Source organism: Cebus imitator, unplaced genomic scaffold (assembly GCF_001604975.1).
Source record: "Cebus imitator isolate Cc_AM_T3 unplaced genomic scaffold, Cebus_imitator-1.0 Scaffold125, whole genome shotgun sequence".
NCBI lineage: Eukaryota > Metazoa > Chordata > Mammalia > Primates > Cebidae > Cebus > Cebus imitator.
Window position 1 is genome coordinate 3,665,896 of NW_016107440.1, and position 23,260 is coordinate 3,689,155.

At 44.1% G+C, this 23,260-nt stretch overlaps 1 protein-coding gene across 6 annotated transcripts in view; it reads left to right on the forward strand.

Annotated features, from left to right (window-relative positions):
* The window catches only part of MSRA (methionine sulfoxide reductase A), a 373,388-nt gene that overhangs the window by 259,569 nt on the left and 90,559 nt on the right, over positions 1-23,260 (forward strand). For all 6 annotated transcript variants that reach the window (XM_017540446.2, XM_037742692.1, XM_017540447.2 and 3 more), the window contains one exon: positions 4,009-4,115. In XM_017540446.2, coding sequence (XP_017395935.1) covers positions 4,009-4,115 — 107 coding nt within the window. The remainder of the gene's footprint in view (positions 1-4,008; positions 4,116-23,260) is intronic.

Here is a 23,260-nt window from a genome sequence, read left to right on the forward strand (position 1 = left end):
TAATATTTTAATTATTTGGCCAAACTTGGGATTTTAGAGCATAAACAGACATGGAGTCCCAGAAGACATTCTAGGATACATAATAGTTTAAAAGATTTTCTTTGGCCAGGCACAAATAGAATTTCCATTTTACACAAACAAAATTCACGTTATGATAACTTTTTATCTTTTATGAAGAAACCACCATATCTTTTCAAAATTATTTATTTATGGCTATAAAAGTAATGTGCACACTTTACTGAAAATCAAGATCTTTTTTCTTTGGGCTGTGGAATAAATATTTGGCACCTCTGTTATGTAGCAACATTATTTCATCTCCTTTGAGACACACTGCATGAAAAAATGCAAAGAACATTGTGCACATGATAGGCAGTGACCATATTATGTGTCTGTCTTCCTTTTAGAAAAGGGCCACATAATATCTTTCATAGATCCCTACATTCCACTTTATTTTTTAAACTTTAAATTATATATTATTTACAAATGGAAATAATAGTGGTTAAGATTATGGACTTGGGAGTTAGATGGTTCCAGATGCAGCACTGGCCTTCAGCAGGCAACTGACCTCTCTCTGAGTGTCAGTTTCACCTAGGGGCAGGGAAATGGGTTTGCTAATGTGCTCCAAGTATTTGCACAATTGGATGAATAATGTAATAAAGCACAGTGCCTGGCACATAGTGAGGACTCTAGGATTGTTAGCTACTCTGATGATCTCTCTCCTCTCTCTCCCTCCTCCTCCTCCTCCTCTTCTTCTCTTCCCTTCCTCCATTCCTTTTTATGAAACGAGGACTGCCCATTCATTTATTCAGTGTTTTAAATTAAAAATGAACTATCAGTTAAAATGGACAGAATTAACCTCTCCGTCAGATAAAGTGAGATGGTTTCGTATTCATAGGGCTTGTCTCAAAACACCTAAGATAAAGCCTAGGTGCACCAGAAAGGGTCACCTGGATAATAAGTGCCATCTATTACTGTAAGGGATACAGACTCATCCACCTGTGGGAAGGGCTTCAGGACACTATGGCATGTTTTTTCACAGATCCTATTTTCCAGCAGAAGGCAGGAGGCCACCCTGAAGCAGCACCTGGGTGAGCTCTCTCACCAATGCCAGCATCCCTGGGGTCTTCCTGTGCCACTGCAGCACGCAGGTGGCCTTTGGTGCAGCAGACAATAAGGCAGGATCCATTTTCTCTTAGCGGCAGCCTATAGAAGAGAAGAATATGGAGATTATGCTAGTGGAAGTCACTCTATTTTCAGCCAACATGGACAGTCCTGCTAATGAGATTTCTCCCGCGAAGCTCCCTAAGATAGAGATAGTGATTTCAGACCCTGAGGAGTCGGTCCTGACTTGTCCTGATGTTCACTATCAGCTGGTAACTCCTGGGACCTCGTAAAATGATCACCTAGCAACAACTCACAGCATGAACTTCCCTTTAAAGTTCTCATGTTTAGACTTATTTCTCATGTCTCCAGTCAGGATAGATAAAACAGGGCTGGTACCCCAAGATGAGCTGAGGCTTGGGAGGCCATCCAAGCAGAGAAGTCATCATCTTATGCCCCCTATAGATGAAGCGTTTCTGTTTTCCTCTGACTCTTCCAAGAGGGAGAGAAACCTCAGAGCAGTCTCAGGGTTATTTGTCCCTTTAAAAATGTTCTTTGGAGAAGGTGGATGGAGAAATCTCAAGCAGTTGGTAGATGACAAGAGGTCAGTCCTCATCAAGAATGCTCCAAAGCCCAGTCCTCATTAATCAGTTTATAAAGTACTATGGAAGAATTCTAAGCACAAGATGTTGTTTCTGAGCTGGTAATTCTCTTTCCACTCACCACTGAAAGCCCATAGCTTGCTTTCCTTGTACATAAAGACAGCCAAATAGTGTCAATAATTTTTCCTCTTAGTTTTTCAAAAGCACGGTGAACTTTGCAACACTTGCTGTATCTGTATGAAAGGGAGCTCTGGGTCATTGGTTGATGGTTATGCTTACTGAGGGTTCCAGAGAATTCTGTAGCTCCTGGGAGTCTGATCTTTCCACGCATCACTGGTCCCTGGCATGACTTGTCAGGATTCCTGTGTGGTTACATGCCCAACCCACCAGCTTCATGACCCCTCAGGCCCCTTGTCAGACCTTGTCCTGCCTCTTCCCAGTCCTCACAACGTTCCAAGCTTGTCCTTATTTCTGGGCCCTGGGCTGGGATGCCCCCTCCCCAGCAGGTGCCCCACATCCAGAAGCACTTTGTTCCATTGTCCTCGGTTATTTTGCTGTAACATCTCATGCATTCATTTTGGAAGAGAAAAGGCTTTGGTGCTGGGGAGATCAAGGTTTCAATTACAGGACAGCCATTTACCTGCTGTGTGACCTCAGGTGGGTCACTTAATGTCTCTGATCCACAATTTCCTTTTTGTCAAAGAGGGTTAAGAATATCTTCTCCACAGGGCTCATGTGAGGATGAAACAAGAAGCGATGGCAGAGACCTCGCACAGTGAAGTGCAGTGTCAGGCTCGTGACTACTCTTCCCCCTCCCTCCCTCCCTCTGTCCCTCCGTCCCTCGTCCTGGTTACTCCTTGAGACGAGGGATTATGACCTAATTCTTCTGTGGCCTCCAGAGTGTGGAGCATACAGTCGGCACACAAGAACACTTTCTGCTGGGGAGAACATATTTGTTTGTGGAGAAAGGAAAAACATATAGGGGTTATTCTATCATTCAATAACATTTTTCTGTCCTATCTCAAAACATAATTTCGGTTAATTTTGCCCTCTGCAGAACAGCATTATAAAGCCTGTTTAGATTGATTTAGGACAGTCAAATATTTCATTTGTTTTGTGATTCAATGGGTAGACAAGGAGGACCACTTGTATTTCTAGCCGCTCCTTGATGTTGGTTCTTTCTTCTGGGTTTTCAATCTGCTGAGCTTCCAATCATCTTTCCCGGTGAAGCATCTTTCTTATTTGGGCATCAGGCTTGAGGGTAACATGCTCATCTTTTTCAGAAGCTGGCATCAGGGCTTTGACACAGATGCTGCCTGGGTTGCAGCTGCGTTTGCAAGCAGTACTAGTTCCTTCCAAGTCCCTGGAGGCACCGCACTGCTCCACAATCCTTGCCTCTATTCTACCTTCACCCTTGGTGCCCACCTGCTGCCCTCGCCAGACAAGAGTTGCTTCCTCGATGCAGCCTTTGAGACATAGGCCCCTTCTCCACTGATCACATGAACTTACCCACCCCCTTTGCTGAACCCCTGTATTTTTTTTAACCTGCGCAGATTTTCCCGTAACACCTCTAATACTTGCTTACGACTGCTGGTCTCTTTCCCCTGACTGTATTAAAAATGTGACTAGCTGGAACATGCTACTGAGTCTGATTCCTGAATCTCAGTGCCTGGTTCACTTTCACGACAACACGTTGGGGATCTATGGCAACCCTGTGGCTGTCACACTCAGAAACTGACCATCAGCCAACCTTCAGCTGCTGAGACAGGTGGAAAATGGTCTTTGCTGACTTTAAGTTGCAGGCTTTCCGTTCGTTGGGTGGATGACTTTAGTTGTAGGTGTAGAACTCCTGCCTCGTGCCAAGCACTATACCAGGAACTTGCAGAGACCTTGTCTCGTTTCCTCATCTGCCAAGGGAGAGATCATGAGTCCCTCCACACAGGTGTCTCCTGAGAACCCAAGGAAATAATGTGTATCGCAGTGCGTTACACGTGACAATTGGAGATCATTATTTAAACATTTCATGTAAAAGTATATATTTATAGAACATATAGACTGATCTAAGACCCGTGATAAATTTACCTGAGTTCAAAGACATTTGTTATAATTAAAACAGGCAAATCAAAACAGGTGCATTTCATGCTTGTTTAAAGAAAATGCTGCAAAGAGAAAATTAAGAACTTAGCAACACATCAGGCACAGAGACCATATGAAAAGTGTCAAAGTGTCTCAGCATTGTGGCCACTTGGATGCTGGCACTTTTGCCTGGTGACGAGGTAACCCTCTCTGTTTTCTACTTTCCCAGGTATGCGCCAGGGCAACGACCACGGCACTCAGTACCGCTCAGCCATCTACCCGACCTCCGCCCAGCAGATGGAGGCAGCCCTGAGCTCCAAAGAGGACTATCAGAAGGTAGGGGCTCCTGGGCACCTGGCCGCTGGCTCAGGCCACCGTGACTAGGGCCAGGTTCTGATTTTAGAGGGGAGTCTGCTGCTTTGCACGTGGAATTGTGTTTCATTTGTGCATCTCTTAGAAATTTCTATCAGCCTCTAGGAGTGGAGGCACTGTCCAATATATGTGCTAAATGAGGTTTTAAGAGTAGGCCTGGGCCAGGCCAGTGGCTCATGCCTGTAATCCCAGCAGTTTGGGAAGACAAGGCAGAAGGATGCTTGAGCCCAGGAGTTTGAAACCGTTCTGGGCAATATGAAGAAACCCCATCTCTACAAAAAATACAAAAATTAGCCAGGCATGATGGCCTGCACCTGTAGTCCCAGCTACTTGAGGGGCTGAGGTGGGAGGATCGTTTGAGCACCGGAGGTCAAGGCTGCAGTGACCTGTATTGCACCACTACACTCCAGCCTGGGTGACAGAGCAAGACCCTGTCTCAATGTAAAACAATAAAGAGTAGGCGCTTATGTGTTTGTCTTTAGGATCACTCATCTTGATGAAGATACAGCCTGTTAAAATAGGTCTTTTTCCTTCTCTCTTTGTGTCTGTCTCTGTCTGAATCTCCCTCTTTCTTCTTCCCTCTCTATTAGTTTTCCAGGGCTGTCACAACAAAGGATCACAGCAGATATTTATTTTCTCACAGTTCTGGAGACTGGAAGTCCAAGATCAAGGTGTCAGCAGGGCTAGTACCTTCTGAATGCTGGGAGGCAAGGATCTGTCTCAGTCCTCTCTCCTTGGCTTCTAGATGGCGGTCTTCTCCCTGTTTATATTCACATCACCCTAGTTTTATGTGTGTGTGCTTGTGTCCAAACTTCTCGTTTTCACACTGCCTCTAGTCATATTGACTTAGGGCTATCACTAATGACCTCATTAAACTTAATTACTTCTGTAAAGACGCAGTCTTCAAGGAAGGTCACATTCCGAGGTTTTAGGACTCTAACATACCTTTTGGAGGGAGACACAATTCAACCTGTAATGCTTTCTCTCTATCATAACAGTAAATTGAATTATAATAAAAGTAGCTCTCAGAAATACATACATGATATCACAAGATAATTATTTTCACTATTGTATACTATTTTTTAAATCTTCCAATAGAGATTCAGTTGTTTTAAAAACAGCTTGAGTTGCTTTAGTTTTTAAACTTTGTGATAATGCTTAGATTTTATTTATCATTATATTTTCTGATGTGGATTTGCATTTGACAGTAGAGCTAGACACTACTACAAAGCTAATTCTATTTCAGAATTGTGTAAAAAGTCAGGTATGCAACAGCCCCCAGGAATGAGTGGGTTATCCCTTTAACCCACCATGCAGACATGGTGACAGAGATTGCAGAGAGGAGGCTAGAACAAGAGTATCCACTGATGAGCAAGTAGCAAGACTTGTGACTCAGTCAGTTCAACTGTGATGAGTGGAGAGACCTGAGGGAGGCGCTGACAGAGCCCATTTCTTCCTTGGCCCCTCCTACTTCACTCTCAGGCTGTGATGTCTGCTTGGCCGGTTGTGCTAGGCAGCCTGTGGGATGGGTCCCAGTGCTCTTGAATATGTGCTGGATTTAGCAACTCACTTCTAATTAATGACAGCAGTGATGGAATAGCACTCTGAGACTAGATCATTAAAAGATCGTGGCTCTGATTGTGAGAGCTCTCTCTCACTGTCTGAGATGGTAGGGGAAGCCAGCTGCCATGTCCTGAAGCAGCCCTGTGCAAAGGCTTACATGACAAGGACAGAAACCTACCAAGAACCACATGAGTGAGCTCCTAAGCCCCTCAACCCCAGTCAAGCCTTCAGATGAGATTGCAGCCCTGCCTGACAGTTTGATTACAGCCTTATGAGGCATGCAGCCAAGCTGTGCCCCAGAAGCTGTGAGGTAATTAATTAATATTCTTTTAAGCTGCTAAGTTTTACAGTAATTTGAATATACTTATATTTCCATTCTAAAAAGCTTTTATCTATATCTTATTCTTTCTCTTATCCCTTTTTTATAATGGCATTTCTAACAGTGGTAGGCTAACCTGGGCATTTATACAGGTGGTTACACATGGAGGCTCTCACATCAAATTTTCTCAATTCACATGTCGTCTGTGCAATTTATTATCAAGTGCCTGCCACTTAGAAAGCCATATGTCCTATTTGACTCAAGTAGACCTGTGAGGATGAGGGAGACCCCCCATTATCCCCATTTTCCAGATCCTCAAAGACACAGAGCAATTACCTTAAAATAACTGAAATTAAAGAGAAGTAAGACTGGATGTAGGGAGATGTGTTGGACAGCTGTTATAGGACTCTAGGCCAGAAATGATGGAAGCTTTGTCTAGGATGGTGGAAGTATGGATGGGATGGAGAGATATTTAGGAAGTAGGAAGACTAGAACTTGGAACTTCACTGGAAGTGGAGAGTCAATAAGAGGGACTGGTCCAGGTCGTGGCTGGTGATTCTAACCAGATTTCTGGCTGGTGATTTTCTGTACAAAGGTATAGAGAAGCAGAGGCAGATTTGTGGGGAAGGTAAGTTGAGTTTTGAAAGTGCAGACAAGGCACCCATGACATGGGCATCTGAGGAGCTATTGGGAGGAGCTGTGGGCTGTTTCTGCCTTGCGGGGAGGATTGCTAGGACTGCTAACTGGGCTAATGCTTGTGAAACACAGGGCCTACCACACAGTAAATGCCCCATAAACAGAAACCCTTATTATTATTGGGAGTTATCAACTTATATTTGGCAAATGAAACCCCAGTTGCTAACAAGATCACTTGGAAAAAGTGATGAGATAAAAGCAGAAGAGGCCGGGTGCAGTGGCTCATGCCTGTAATCCCAGAACTTTGGGTGGCCAAGGCGGGCGGATCATGAGGTCAGGAGTTCAGGACCAGCCTGAGCAGCATGGTGAAATCCCGTCTCCACTAAAAATATCAAAATTAGCCAGGCATGGTGGTGCATGCCTGTAATCCCAGCTACTCAGGAGGCTGAGGCAGGAGAATTGCTTGAGCCCGGGAGACAGAGGTTGCAGTGAGCTAAGATCGCGCCACTGCACTCCAGCCTGGGCGATAGAGCGAGACTTTCTCTCAAAAAGCAGAAGAGGGCTTAGTACCTGAGGAACTAATTCCTCCACTTGAGCAGTGGAAGGGGAAATGTCCAACCAGGCAGGACACTGCACTGGGCACTATAGAGAACCATCCCCAACCAAGAATTTTTAAAAAGTGGTTCAGTTGTGTTGCATCCCACTGTATTTAATTACAAAGGCAGTGTTTACAATTAGTACTAAAAAAGTCACGTATGATCAACGCCATCTATAAATTGCCTAATGTAATGATTCATAGGCCTCTAGGGTACCAACAGGAATACCAAGAGATTCTGGAAGCATATTAACTGCCTTCTAGAATACTGAAAATCTGATGATATCCTGGTGTTCGCAGTAAAGATTTTCAGTTCAAAGGCCAATGCCTTCCATATGGTGGTGAAGAGGCTTGCTTACCACCAGATTTTCCGGTTTCTAACCCAATATAGTTTCTACCCTCTGTTTTTAAGGAAACTCACATTGATTTTAGATAAGTGATATCCACAGGAGGTAAAATTTAGGAATTACATAACTAATGAGCTGCTATAATTATTCTTTCATTATTTTTGTAGTTTTGGAAAGGTTAATCTTGTAGGCAGTTGTGCTGACCAGAAGCTTTCTGGGTGTTCTGTACCTAAGCATAAGGGAATTAAGAGTGTATGTGTATGTGTGTGTGTCTGCATGTCTGTGTGTCTGCTTGGCTTTTAAAAGTAGGGTCTATTTTTTAAAAATAAAGATTGGGGATTCCTGTGCCTTTAGCATCTGGATAGCCATTGCTGCTCACATTACCCCATATAAACTGCTTAATCACCAACTCAGGGGACAAATGTTGTCACATCTCTTTTATGGTTTTGCATAAATAAAACTAGCCCTAGATTCCACTGGGAGATGAGTTGAAAGTTCAGCGTTTTTCATCCCGGCTAATTGACTAAAACACAGAGTGGTGACTCTAGACCAGTGCTTCCAACACCACTCTCCTTTCCGCCATGATGCAGGGGTCTCCTCTGCACTGTCCAGTGGAGGGCCTCTGGCCACATGTGGCTGTTAAGCACTTGAAATAGTGGCTCACTGGCTCAGTTCCTCAATGGCTAGTGTGACTGAGGAACTGAATCTTTAATTTAAATTTATATTTAAATGGCCACATGTGGCTGTTGTCTACCATATTAGAGAGCATTAAGGGGTAAGCCTGTGTGTGTGTGCTCATGCCCATGTGCATGTGCATTGTAGAGGGGTGGGGGCACGTCAGCCTGGATCCCTGGCCCTCTACTCTCACTATGGCTTACCCCAAGAGCATGGGACCGCCATGGAACATGGGATGCCATGGAACATGAGACAGCCATGGAACATGGGCCCTCCTGCCCCTCAGAGATGCTGCACTGGGAACTGCTCTCAGCTTTTCCTTCCTGGAGACCACAGTATGAGGGTCAGGTTGTTTTCCTTTTCAGGAACCAAAGCGTCTCTTTGTGTATCCCGTCTTGGTGAGCACTAGGACTAACTGGACACCCAAGCCCAGGTGACCACTGTGATTTTTATCTTAGCTTAGCCTGAGTCCCACAGAAAGCAGAGCCCAAGCCAGAGGCTTGTGTGAGGACTCACTGTGGTGTATGGTTCGAGGGAGCAGAAGTAGGGAGCAGGGGACTGCAGAGGAAAAAGAGGTAGAACCCATACAAGTTAGCCCCTGCCACTGGTAACCAGTTCTTTGAACCTTATGAAATGACCAGGCCTTTAGTGAAAGATAAGGAAGCATGTTTCCATTGAATGCCATCACCCATAGGTTCATTCTGCACTTCTGGGGTGCACATGTGTGAGCTCAGGGTACTGTGAGCCAGAACAGGATGCAAGAGACAAGAGGCACATGGTGTTGAGTGTAAGATTGGGCAGTGCAGGTGCATGAAAGCTGCACAAAGTGAATGGGGGCTCCTTGCAGAACTGGGCACTATGGCTGGCCTAACAAGAGGCAGATGAAGCCACAGGGATCTAAGGTGGTGCATTAGCGTCCTCTGGTACCACCATCTCCCCAGTCCAGGGAAGGCAGCCAACTGCAATGGCTCAGGAATGATTTGCCATGGTGGAGTGACTTTCTGGCACCTCTGATAGAAGCGAGAAAGAAAAACAGTTCAATTTTAGCAGGGTGCATCCTGCTACAATCATATGGTGATATAATATGTACTTTTATATAGATTATATAACATAATTATGTATAGTGTGCGTATTTAACATATAGCTATATAATGATAGTAATATTAGAACAGCAACAACAGTACCAACAGAGTACTTACTACATGCTAATCAACCACTGTGTTAAGCATTTTACACAAGTGAAGTCAGAAGTCATGTACAGATGTTAGATGTTTATCTGTATATGTACATATGTTTAGCTGTAGATGTGTATCTCTCTATGTCTTTATATGAAGTTGAATGCATTCATGTATTTATGTGGCCTTTTTTAGTTTTGAAGCTTGAGTGAATTTCCGACTGTTCATTCAGTTGATATAACCGGTAATACACACACACATTACAAAATCAACAATTTGCATATGCCTGTGAGAGGTGATGTTATTAGCTTTGATACCATAAAGAGATTGATCTGTGCTTTAACCTTTACCTTAAAAAGCGATACAGTTTCTAATATATTCACAAATGAGGAAAACTGCCGATCTACCCAATTGCTTTATCCACTCATGGAAGGACAGCAGGGAGCTGAAAAGGTGACCCCTGGACTGGGCTTAGCTGTGTTTTATATCTAGGGTAGCTCGAAACAAAATCCTCAAACCACAGAGGTATTTAAGGTAAGGAGGGTCATTTCTTAACACTACTGGATTAGGGTCTAGAACTCTGTACTCTTGTCAAAAACATTTCATTTGATTTCTAAAAGTGGGGAAATTCTGTAGATGACTCATTCTGTTCATTTTATATACACTGCTTTCCTATTTAAAAGGCTTGTATTTCTGGCCCCATCACTACATTCGGGAGATTTGTTTTCTTTGAGCCCTGGTGGGACCCCTACCCACAAACTATAATGTTGACTTAGGTTACTAATTTAATAGTCTTCAGTAGCCTGCCCCGAGTGACCCCCTAGTAACCAGCTTCTTCAGCAACTTCTTTATATGTGAAGTTTGGAGTGACAGTACTGCTTACCACAGAGCAGCCATTTGAACATAAAATTAGCTGATTTTATCACAGGGACCAATTGTTGAGCTAATTAGATGTGCAGTACTGCTGAGGAGCCAGAAGCCAAAAGTGATTTTCCATTGAAACTGTGGTTTTCTGCAAAGTTGGCTGGGTTGTGGATACCAGCCTCACCAGCAACTATGGGAAAGGAAGGAAAACTGGCTGAAGAAGTTTGCTAATTTCTAATCAGATTAAAAGAGGCAGGAAAGCCTTAAGGAGGAGGATGGAGTCTTGAGGAGTGAAACGTGAACTTCGCTGACCTTGAAAATGCTGGATTCTGCTCACAGAATTTGACAGCTGCTTCATGTCTTTGGTGAGCTGAAGACTGCATAAAATGTAGGAGAGTGTTTTTGCCTTTCAAGGAGAAGACATAATCTTTTCTTAGCCTCATTTTTTAAAAAAACATTTTTCCTCAAACCTTTGGTGGAATTCTTTGCTTATAGCATTAATTGGAAGACATCATCTAAGGTATTATTCATTGTTTTTGTATTATCAAATATGGACAGTTTACCTCCCAAGTAAACCCTTCATTGAGAAACATTTCCCAATATCCTAAAGTGAATGTGGCCTCTGGTAGGATGAGGGTGGTTCACATGTGATTCTTCCATCCTGAGAATGTGACTCCAGCTCTTTTAGGAATTAAATCTTTTACCACTGAGAAATTACGTTTCTTGAAATGTGAAAGAGTGAATCTAAAGAGCATTCTCCTAGACACATGACCTAGCTCCTTCTCCCAGCTCTTCAAGTTTTGTGATCAGTAAGCACAACGCTTTCTCTAGGTATTTCTTTCATAAAAAAGAGAGAAGAAAAGCAGTGTTTTCCTTTGCATATATTTTACAGTATATTAAATTCTAATAAGAATAAAATGTTTTTGGAGTCAGTGTTAAATTCCCCACTGCGTTTCAAAGATAGAACAGTGTTTTAAAGGTTGTCTTTATCAGTCTCTTAGTGTGTTGTCTGTCTGTCTGTCCATCCGTCCATCCCTATCGGCAATATATAGCCACAGTCTTAAATTTCAACTATCTAGCAATTTATTATCTATCATCTCTGTGCCTGTTTATACTTAGTGCAGGGTCATGTTAAAGAAAAATATGCACGGTAAAAGGTCGAAAGCAATATGCATATAATAAATGGGTTCCAGCTAGCATTTTTTAGAATAAAGGTTCAGTTTTGATTATTTAATTTTCTTCCCACCTAGATTCCAGCCAGATACTTAGTGACTCCCTACGCTCTCCAGTTCAGCCCTGACAAATTTTGGTTTGACTGGTGTGTGTGTGTCGTCAGGGAGAGTCAGGAAGGAAGAAGACGGTGTCATTACCGAATAACCCACCTACTTGTGCTACCTCTGCAGTCATTGCTCCTTTTTCTTAGCATAGTTTGAATGCTATCTCTACGGTCCTTTTTTTTTTTAGTCTCATTGACACTCTGTCAATGACATTCAGATTTAAGGTCCACAACTACCCTCTTGGCTCCAGATCCCAATAGCCACCTGTCTACTTGTTATCTCCACTTACTTGTCAACATGAAAAATGAAGGTTTGATTCTTGTCACTCACCGTAAACAAGCCCCATGGCTTCCTCCCCGCTCCCCACTCATTGGCAACCTTCTTTATCGGGTCATCGTTTAACTTGCCTAACTCAGCAAGATCCTCAGAAGTCATCCCTGACTCGTTCCTTCCCCTTGCTTTTCCCTCCAGGGAATCACATTAACAGATTCTACCCCCAAAAGACATCTCCACTGTGCCTGCTTCTCTCACATGTCCACTCTCATAATTTAAGCCACCATTATCTGTTCCTGGACCACTGAACTTGTTACCTCTCCATGATGATGACCACCCACACAGGGCAGCAGGGTGATCTTCATCAGTGTCACTCAGGTCGTTTACTTTCCCTGTGTCGAAGTCTTCCATGGGATCCCTGCTATGTTTGGAATGAAATCTAAACTCCTTAGCATGGTCTATCAGGTCTTTCAAAGTCATTTCACCATATTCCCATGAGACATCTGTAACTTATAATTAGAGAGCCTAATTATCACAGTGTATCTAAGACATAACCTATGATTCTTGCCTAAAGTTCAGAACCTTTGAATAAGGCTCAAACTTGAACAGAGAACTGGGGACTTAGGATGAACACCACGGGGACTCAGGAAATCTTACTGTTGTGCAGGAACATTGCAAAGAATGGTTTTATATTTCTTTGCGTTTCAAAGTTGATCCCTGCATGGACCCACTATTGTCACCAAGAGACCAAATTCGGAGGCTCTGGACTTGCTGCCAGCTTGAGGCTATGCTGTATATTAGGAGGAAGGATTAACCATGGTGTGCTTGACCCTAAAGCCTATCTTGCAAACTCTCTTGACACCAAAATTGCTAACTATTATGATCATACAACAGTATTTGGTAGGATTAAGTCAGTGGGTGGTACATGAAACTGTCTTCCTTTCACTAACTTGCCAAATCTCTTACTTTTTGTCCCTGTATTCATATCCTATAGCTACTATGACAAATTACGACAAACCGGATGGCTTAAAACAACAGGGATTTATTCTCTTATGGTTTCAGAGGGCAGAAGCCCAAAGTCAATTTCCCTGAACCAAAATCAGGGTGCCAGCTGGGTTGTGCTCCCCCAGGGGCTCCAGGGAAGAATCCCTCCCTGCGTCTTCCAGCTTCTGGTGGATGCCACCATCCATGGCCTGTGGCTGCATTACTTGAGTCTCTGCCTCTGTAGCCACCGGCCTCATCTTCTTCTGTGCATCTGATCTCATCCTGCCTCTCTCTTAAAAGGACGCTTATGGTAGCATTTAAGGCCCACCCAAATAATCCAGAATAATCCCCCATCTCGATATCCTTATTTAACCACATCTGTGACATTCCTGCCATATAAAGTAACATTCACAGGTTTTAGGGATTGGAACATGGACATTTTGGGGGAGACGATTTTTCAGATGACGGCACAGGACCCACGACCTGGCCTCCAAGCTGCCACTGTCATGTGTCCACCCCAAAATGGGAGACTGAAATTGGGGATTCTTCCCCAGGCTGCTTAGGAGAGGTGGGCCTTGTTCACTAGGTGGAAGCCCATCTGGCTTGTCCTGAACCCCAGAGCACACTCAGGTTTTCCAGGGAGGATGGGGTTTGATTTTCTCTCTCTGAGGGTCTTAATCTAGTTTTGAAGAGAGGTGAAAATTTACAAAAGTTTATCCCCTTGCATACATCTCTACCTTCAAAAAAGACCCAACTTTACTGCTATTCTACTTCTAAAGTAAAGTGGCATACCAAAAATAACAATAGAAAAAAATAAATCCTAAGAGCTAGAAGGATATTTGGGAGAGAAAAAAACTGTGTGTGTGTGTGTGTGTGTGTGTGTGTGTGTGTGTGTGTGCATGTGATCAAAAAGCATCTGGAGGCAAGAGTGGTCTAGCATTCTCTTAGTTCCTTACTGTCTTTGAGACCTCACTTAATTTCTCTGATACCAATTTTAAAATTATCTAAGTGTGGATAACAAAATTTCCCAATAGGTTTGTTATAAGAATTAAATGTGATATATATACACACACACATCAGCATGCAGTAGTGACCCAGTATACATTGTTGAAGCTGAGCCCCTTCAATTTTATGATCCAGAAAATAGTTTTAATTATGCCAACCCAAATGAGAGAAATTAAATATACCAAATGAATATTTAGCCATGCTATTACCATCGTAATATAACTGGACCCGATAATTCCCCAGCAAGAGGTACATACAGATCCTTTGTGTTTTCTTTTCAACATCTGTAGGCTGAAAGTGCCCTTTTCTCCTTATTCTCGCTCCACTTTCCTCAGTAAATTAATAAATTACCTTATCAAATATTAATTCTCTACAGATTCAATTGCCAGACTTGCATTACAGTTGCTTTAAACAAAGCTATCTGAGGCGAGGTCTTGTGAACTTGTGGTAATAAACTGTCCCACGTACAGTCACAGAAGCTCACATGTGACACATGATCTTTTCTGCAAGAATTTCCTGGGAACTCTCCTCCCATTTTCTGCATTAAGTAAGCTTACAGGGGGCTCCTGTCACCCGTGTGTCCCCAGTGCCTGGTGCTGTGCTTGGCACTTAATGATTGTCAGCAAATATCTGTTGACTTGGACTGAAGTAATGTAGCATATGAAGAAGCCCGTTTTGTTGCCCCTTGTTATGGACTGAATATCTATGTCCCTCCAATTTATATGTTGAAGCCTTTACCCCCAGCGTGATGGTATTTGCACATGGGGCCTTTGGGAGGTGATGAGGGTTAGATGAAGTCCTGAGCCGGAACTCCCATAGTGGGATGACTGTCCTTATACAAACAGACACCAGTGATCTGGCTCTTGAGTACTCTCTTGCTATGCCTCTTGCTGCACACAGAAGTCATGTGAGCAAAAACTGAACTGCCTGCAAGTCTTGAGAATAGGCCTTGGAATAAATCTACCTTGCCAGCACCTTGATCTTGAACTTCCCAGCCCTCAGAACTGTAAGAAACAGAAGCCCGTTATTGAAACCACCTAGTCTGTGCTATTTTGCTATGGCAGCCCGAGCTGACATGAGAGCCCTGTTTTGTGTGCTGCACCCCAAGGAGGGGTGGGGAGAGGCACTGTCCTGGAGAACACCTGGCTGGAGCCCCTGGCTCTGCCTCCACTGGCCATGACTTTGGACAGGTCTCTATGGCCCTTCTTCTTTTGTAAAATGGGGAAAATAAGAACAGTGCAATGTTACATCCCTCAGTGCTTTCTTCTGTGTTTTGCTGGGTAAACTTCACAGTCGCACACAGGCTAGGGCAGGATCTGTCCTCTGACTTGCCTATGAGGAAACTGAAGCTCGCATGTGTTCATTCACATGCCCAACATGACCCCCATAGTAAATGCAGAGAGACAGAGTCATTTGACTCTGAATTCCATAACCTTTTCACCCATGCTGTGTGGAGATACCTGGTAATCTGTCAAGCATTTTGCGAATACAGTCATCCTTTGGTATCCAACGGGGATTGCTTCCAGGACCCCCTGTGGATACCAAAATCCGATGTTAATCCCTTATATAAAATGACATTTGCATATAACCTACGCGCAACCTTTCATGTACTTTAATCTCTAGATTACTCATACACAATGCAAATGCCATTAATATATAAAAATAATTATGTGGTATTCTTAAAATTTGTATTGCTATATTGCTTTTATTGATTTATTTATAATAATTTTGATCTGTAATTGGATGAATCAATGGATGCAGAATGCGAGGGTACAGAGGGCCGTCTATCAGGGTTTAATGGGTGACTGCAGAGGTAAGGCTGTCTACAGTGAATTCGTCCTGCTTTTCCAGAGGTCCTCAAATTTCCAACCATAGTTACAATATATGATCAGCGAATCTTCCTTTCTGTCATGAATTGAGAAAATGTCATGGTTATCTCGGTTTCTTTGTTCCCAGGGAAATGGGTAAGTTGCATGCTAGAAGCATCCCTTCTTGGTCTATTGTATTCTCTACGCTGCAATGTTTAAAACCCGTCTGAGTACCGAAAGACTCTTGTTTTCACCAACACTGAAAAATCATTTATTTGCATTGGAAGACCCTGAATAGACATGGTAAATGTCAGTTGATATTTTATGGTTTGGGGATTAAATAGCTCTTCGTCTTTAAAAAATTTTTTTTATTTGTGCTATTGTTTAAATCATGAAGTTATGATTTTAAATGGCCATGCAAAGACCCTGAATAATTCATTTACTTACCTTAGTCAAAAAGAAAAATCCCTCCCTGTATGCCTAGCAATCGGGATAAAATTCCTCTTGATCCCTTTCTGTAGCTTTGAGGTTAAAATTAAGGGTGTTATTATGAACTCTAAATAAGAACTTGTGAAATAAATATTTTAAAGGTGCCCATTTCTGGGAGGCAGGCACCCATATTTCTGTGTATGCAGCCATGTAGACAGCTAGCTCTTTAGGCGTAATGGTTTAGTTGCATGTGGGTGATTATTTTCATTTCCACTTATTACTGTGTGCTAGACTCCCTGTGTATGAGTACAGATTGCCCTTTCTTGCACTGTATTTAGAAATCTCTGTATTACCCTTGGGCATTTGTTCATTAATAGGGGGTGGGGAAAGGAAAAGCTTGTAATAATGGGCTTTACATATTAAACTATGTGCATCCACATTCAGGCCAAATGGAAAATCTGGTTTGTATGACTGCCCTCTGCTGGCTGCAGGCGTTTGCTGCAGTGGCGGGCTGTGCGTCCCTGGGTGGAGCCGTGCAGATGCTGGCATCATTCTGCATTCCATCCAAGTGTATCAGAAACAGCCTAAGATTCCACCTACTGCCCAGGTTGACGATGGAAGAACGCGTTCTTGTGAGGACCAAGGAGACATTTTCATTTTAGTATAAGTATAATAGAAGTATAGACACAAGATAATCCTGGCCAACATAGGGTGATGTTTGAATGAATAAATTCAAATTTCTCCAAGGGCCACACTCTTACTCATCTTTCAATGGCAGCAGGGGAACGTTTAGTGGCTCCCATATATGACGTTCAGACCCCTTGTGGAATGCAAGATGATTTTATAGTGTATCCAGGTGAATCTTTTAAATCTCAATTGTTTATAATATGTATTAGGAAAACTGCAGTGAGTGTTTGAAGCCCACGATTTCATGAAGGTGATGGCTGAGGTGAAGAGCAGGAAATGGTACCTACAGGCACAGCTGCATTCCTTGCAGGGATGCCTCTTCCGAGAGTCTGTGGATGGAGAAAAACCCCAGGAAGGTCCCCGATGACTAGGGCAGCAGGGGCTCTGTACTTGCTTAGTTATGACCTTGGGTTGTTGACCTCTAAGCCTGGATTTTCTTTTTCTTAAACAGGATAATAGTGGCTACTTCTTAGGCAGTTATAAGGATGATACAGTGTATATGTAAAGTGTCTGTCACAGAACAGGGGCCTGGTCAAGGCCAGATTCTTCCTTTTCAGCTCCCCACCCTCCAGGACACTTCTCAGAGCCCGTCCCCCTCCACGTTCGCATCATGCTTGCCTGGCAACTCATTTCATCTGACCCTTTATGAGACTTTCCACGTTTCTTCTTGCCCTGGATGTGGAGTGGGACCCTCCCTTGCTTTGCATCTTTGGCAATATTCCACGAGTACTTCACACCAGGCAGGCACTCTGTGAATGTTGGGTGAATTAAACCCAAGTGCAAAATACTTGAAAGCAGCGTTTTCCCATCCTTCAACACATTCAAAGAATTTCACCTATCAGATTAGGACAGGGCCTATACGTTTTTCTTCTCCCCTACCCCATTCCTGTGGTCTGATAACAGCAACAGCATTGAGTTCCCGCCCATTGGCTGCAGGCCGGGAGGAAAAAAGGCCCCAGTGCCTACTGCCTGCCTTCCTGCCTGCGTTAATATCACATCTTATCTTACCAACTAATATATAGGGGTGTGTGCGCGCGCATATATATATACACACACATATATATTCGTGGAAAAGAAAGGGATGCCAGCAGAAACATTTTAAACACAGCATTTCAGCTAGGGTAGGGGCTATTTTAAAGACAACAAAAGGGTCTTTGTTGTTCTGGCAGGTAGATGGATAAGCCTGGCCCTGGTTCAGCTTCTATAAAGCGGCTCCGGAATGATAGGATCAGAGAAACTACCAGGAGGGGGAGGGGGCGCAAGGGCCCTTTCATTTCTCGGCACCAAGAGTGAAGCAGGTTTTGCTGTTTCCTGCAGGGGCAGTGCGTTTGCCTTTCAAATTCCCGTCGATTGTGTTGCAGCCCCGCGTGGTCCCGAGCTCCCCGGCCCGCTCCTGCACGGCCGTGGGACGCCCGCTTGCATTTCCGCCACCGAGGCGATGTTCATTTAAGGCTTCCAGAGATCAGAGCTTTCATGTTTGCCACGAAAGCCAGAGAGTCAGGAGCACCTTGGGAGCGGAGATGAAAGGCCATTTGTGTTTGTGCATGTGTATTTAGCGCTTAAAGGGCAGGAGAAAGAAAGAAAATAGATGGTCCCGCTTTGCACTTACTTCAAAATGTGCCTTACTCCCTCTGGTGGGACCATTTAACTCCAGCGCGCCGCCCCTCCCCCGCGCTCGCCACCCCCATCCGCCACCCCCCCCAACACCCGGCCCACGTGACGGCTGTTCAGGCCCCTCGGAGCCTTCTTCCCGTTTCCAAGGCAGCCGGCACGGCGAGCCTGCCCATTGGCTGCTAGAGGGGAGGAAGAAAAGGCTCTCGTGTCCCGGGTCTCGTGCCCCACGCCCCGGCCCCATGCGGGCAGAGACCCGGTCACAGTCACAGGGCGGGCCGGGCACAGGGACCGCCCCCCCCGCACCGCGCGCCCCACCCAGCCGCCCAGATCAGGCCAGGGTCAATGTCATCAGCTTCTCCCTGGAGTATGATGAAGGTGAAGGACAAAAGCAGGGCACGTAAGGGAAAGTGGGCCACCTTTTCCTTCACCCTGAACACCTGCTAGCTCTGTTTTGTTTGTAGTGTTTGGATTTGAAATCCGGCCCTTGTGACCCTTTCTTCTCACAGACAGTGCACGTGAGGCCTGGGCCCGAGTTTGGCTGTCAGATTCCATTTACCTTGGCCGTGTCCCGTGGCTCCAAAGCTGCGAGGACAGTACTCCATTGCGACGTCTACACCCGAGCCTGATTGCTTTGAAAATCACCCTCCTCTTGCTGGGTTCATCGCTGAACTCGGGAGACAATTGGAATCACCATGTGGCCTCAGAGCTGCAGGTGACCCTTGTCCTGACCCCATGGCCTAGTGAACCCGTGACCCCAGCGCCTGATCTTGCACTTGGCCAGACAGGTGTGGAGAAGCCTCAGTAGAACTGAAGCTACCTGCCTCAGGCTCCCTTTGGCTGGGGACTTGGGGTCCCTGCTGATGAGTGAGAATCAGCCACACCCAGAGCCTCCAATCTGCAGAGCTAGGACACCCACTGGAATTTGGCTGTGGATGGTCAGCTGCCCCCACTGCTCAACATAGGACCAGTCAGCAGACTTGGGGGTACAGAAAGAACTTTCACCAACATTCTCTCCTCTGCTTCTCATAGGGAAACTGTGAGGCTGTCACTCGAATCCCTGCCTTCCCTAAGAAGAAGCTGGTAGCTAGAGACAACACGATATGTACATGGGGGAGCCTGGGATGCACTCTCCGGCTCTCTGCTTCCAAGCTCTCTGCCCGCTCATATCCAAGCTCTGTGCATGCTTATCCCATTCTGTCGCTGGGCCAAGTAGATTCCCTCTGGACATGTCACACCCTCACTGATTTATAAATAGGGAATGGGCTCTGGGAAGACGATCGCTCCTCCCTTTCTCCTCATTTCTTATCTTGCCAATATTACATTAAAAGAATGTGTCACTGGTGTTTAATTTGTCAAGATGAGGGGCGAATGGTTGAGGATTTTTTGTGGTTCCTTCTGGTGGAAGAAACACATTTGCAAACACAAAATCTTTTAATAAAATAGCAAGATTTAGTAGGAAAGAAAAATAGTGTGAGAAAAAAAATAGACCTGGGTTGAGGGTTATTATTCTGCCAGAGACACTTGGTTGACTTAAACACTAATATATTATTTTCACACATATTCACACAAGGCGTGCTGTGTGGTTTCAGGAATCCACAGAGCTTCACACCCAAGCACTTGTGATAGAAAAAAAATTTTTTTAATCCTTTTTTTTTACATTTTCATTTCTGTTTGGCTTCTTTACAGAGTCATCAGTGAAAATTGCTGTATGGTTATTTTTCCCTCTTGTGTTACAGACCAAACTCAACATCTAATGTAGAGTGGAATAAGTGAGAGGAAGAGACAATATTGGGCAAACTGGTGAAATTATGCTCTTGTTTAAAAGAGTAGCCATTACTGGGATTCAGCTTTTTGTTGCTCCGTGTAGCCTTTTGATTTAGGTCCCAGAGTTGTAACTTACATGACTACAAGTCTGTATTTATTCATACATTAGAGATAGGTTATTTTTACCATTGTGTGTGTGTGTGTATACACGTTTGCTTGAAATCAGTGAATTTGGCAGTTGAAGGTCCTTTATAAGCAGTTGTCTAGACCCAACATTTGCTGCAGACACAGTCTGAAGCAAAATGGGAATTAACATCTTTATAAAGACAGTTGTAGAAATTCTAATCCAGTGAATCATTTCCTTTCTCTGGTAGCAGGGCTGAGTCCTACCTGGCTGCAAGGCCGCCATTCGCCCATTTAGCCCAGAAAACAACAGTAGAGACCACCAGAGATAAGACCAGCTAATCCATGCCTTGTAATGGGACAGGTTTCACAATGCACATCACCTGTCTGCAAAGGCAAACTCACAACCCCCTCGTGAGGCATGTGCACAGTCAAATGGGGTCACTGCTGTTGCTGAGCCTGTGCCACTTTTAAGATGTGTCCAAAAAGACTGTGTGCTACTAGGCCACAGAAAGCAGCATTAAGTCCGATGCACATCGATCCATGTTCAAGCAGATTCCTCTCTGCCTCTGGAAGTTGGTGAATTTTTCTGATCATGATGTTGAATATTGTTACATTTTCCTTGATAGTATCCTCTGGTGAATGATTTTTCATCTTGAACTTTGTACTCCCCCTCTCTCGGCAGCAGCTGCATCCCTGGTCCTCCTCAGCCATGCCAGGGCTCACTGCAGTCTCCTCTGCTCAACTCGCCCGGGTGCAGTCATCTTCAAGAAAACGTTATTAAAGTGTTATTAGTATGCAGCAAGGTGCCTTCTTGCTGCTAAATCAGTGTGTAAAGTGGTCCTCACAAATGCGCACATTCTTTGTTATGACAGCAGGGCTTCCTGTTTCTGATGCAAGACTGATAGGATGTGGAAACAGGGAGGTGAACTAGGTGGCCCAGGAAAGCAGGGGTTAGGGGAGTTGACAGAAGATATGAGAAATGAACCTAAGGGATGATCAAAGAGCAGCGGAAGAAAAAAATATCCTTCGGTGGGAGAAAAAGTCAAATAAGGATGAGTGAGGAATTAGGCAGGAGTAGGAAAGAAAACTGTGAACCATTGTGCACACGGTGTGTGGAAGAAGAACCTAGAAAAGTAGACCCCCAGGAAAGAAATACTAGCAGAAGGTGAAAGGTGGGCAAGGATCATTGTGTTCTTTATGTTGAGTGAAATAAGGCAGGCACAGAAAGACAAATAGCACATGATCTCACTTATATGTGGAATCTAAAGAAGTTGAAATCCTAAAGCAAGGATAGAAAGGCCAGAGGCCAGGGTGGAGTGGGGAAGGGAGGGGGAGTTGTTGATCAAAAGGTGCAGAGTTTCAGATCCACAGGAGGAATAGGGTTTGAGATCTATTGCACAGCAGGGTGACTGTAGTTAATAATGTAGTGTATATTTCAGAATAACTAAGCACATTTAAAACGTCTCGCCATAAAAAATGATAAGGTAAGTGAGGGGATGGATGTGTTAACCAGCTTGATGTGATTATTCTAAGTTGTATGCATATATTAAAACATCACATTGGACCCCATGAAGGTATACAGTTATCATTTGTCAATCAAAAATGATAATATAAAATTTAAAGAACAATTATATAGAAGGAAAAGCTATTTTAGGATTGAGAAAATCCTGTGAAGAAGTCACACAGACAGAAACTGTCCAAGAAGTGTCTCCAGTGTCCTGAAAGTCCCTTTAATGGGCTTTTGTGGTGCTTTGGTGATTCATACAACTTCAAACAAATAATTTCCTAACCTGCAAAATCGAGCTAGCAGCCCTCGCCCTGTTCACTCTCACTGGGGATTTTTATGAGGCTCCAGGGAGCTGATATGCGGTCACAGGGTTGTCATCCAGGAAATGCTCTGTAAGTGTAAGGTTTTGGCAGAATTGGGTTGTGGGGAGCAAGTGCCAGGGGTTTCCAGTCCTTGCCAAACTGCATTTTCTACCTGATGAAAGATCTGGCATTTTATTCTTTTCCATTTTTTAATTCACTGGGGTTATTCCCTTATTCTTATGAACTGTGATAGCTTGATTGCAGAGATAAGTTGAGAGTGCCTGACAGATGCAAATTTTCATTGATCTTCTCTCTGGCCCCTGCCCTTCCCAGCCCCTTGGCTTCCGAATGAAAACTGTAAGTCAGGGACACCAACTGGGTGATGGTGTTGGACTTGCAGTTTGTAAAACTCATTACCATCCCTTTCTTTGAGTATGGAGACAGCCTCTTCTATAACTTTTCTGGCTAAATAACTTTTCTTGAGAAGGCAACTCATTTTTGAAATTCGCTTGACTTTGTTTCATGGATTTCTATAACGTCTGATTCAGGTCCATATTGGACCTACTTTTGCAATGGATCTCTTTAGATGTCAACATATACAACACAAGTAAAATGAACTCAGTGTCTATCCTGATCTTTGTGGTCAGGATTTTTGTGTTTGTTTTATTCCTCGTAAAGCAAAGCGTTTCAATACAGGTTGTCTGATGACTCATGAGATGGAACATAGGGACCCTGTGTGGACTTCTACGCTGGCCTCAGGCCCTGACCCACACAGGCCCCTGCTCACCCTCTCCATAAGATCTTCATGGATTCTCAAGGCAGCCACATTGGCTGGCTTAGGTGTGTCTACAATGGTCGAGCTATCAGCACTGCCATTTCCTGGCCTGTGTGTTGTGAGAATATGAGCGGTCAATAATGCTGTCACAGCTGGGACAGAGACAGCAAAGGGGAACAGGTGGCCACTCGAGACCACGGGGCCATAGCTGCCCATTCCTAGCAGAGCTTGGTGCCATTCTCAACTCTCCCAAGCTGACCCCAGGTGTCCATACTTTTATGGGTTAATACAACCAGGGTGTTGAGCTAGATTTTGACAATCAAAAAAAAATGTATCCCAATTCCACACACTGTGGCAAGCCTATGTGCCATCAAATTAGGAATG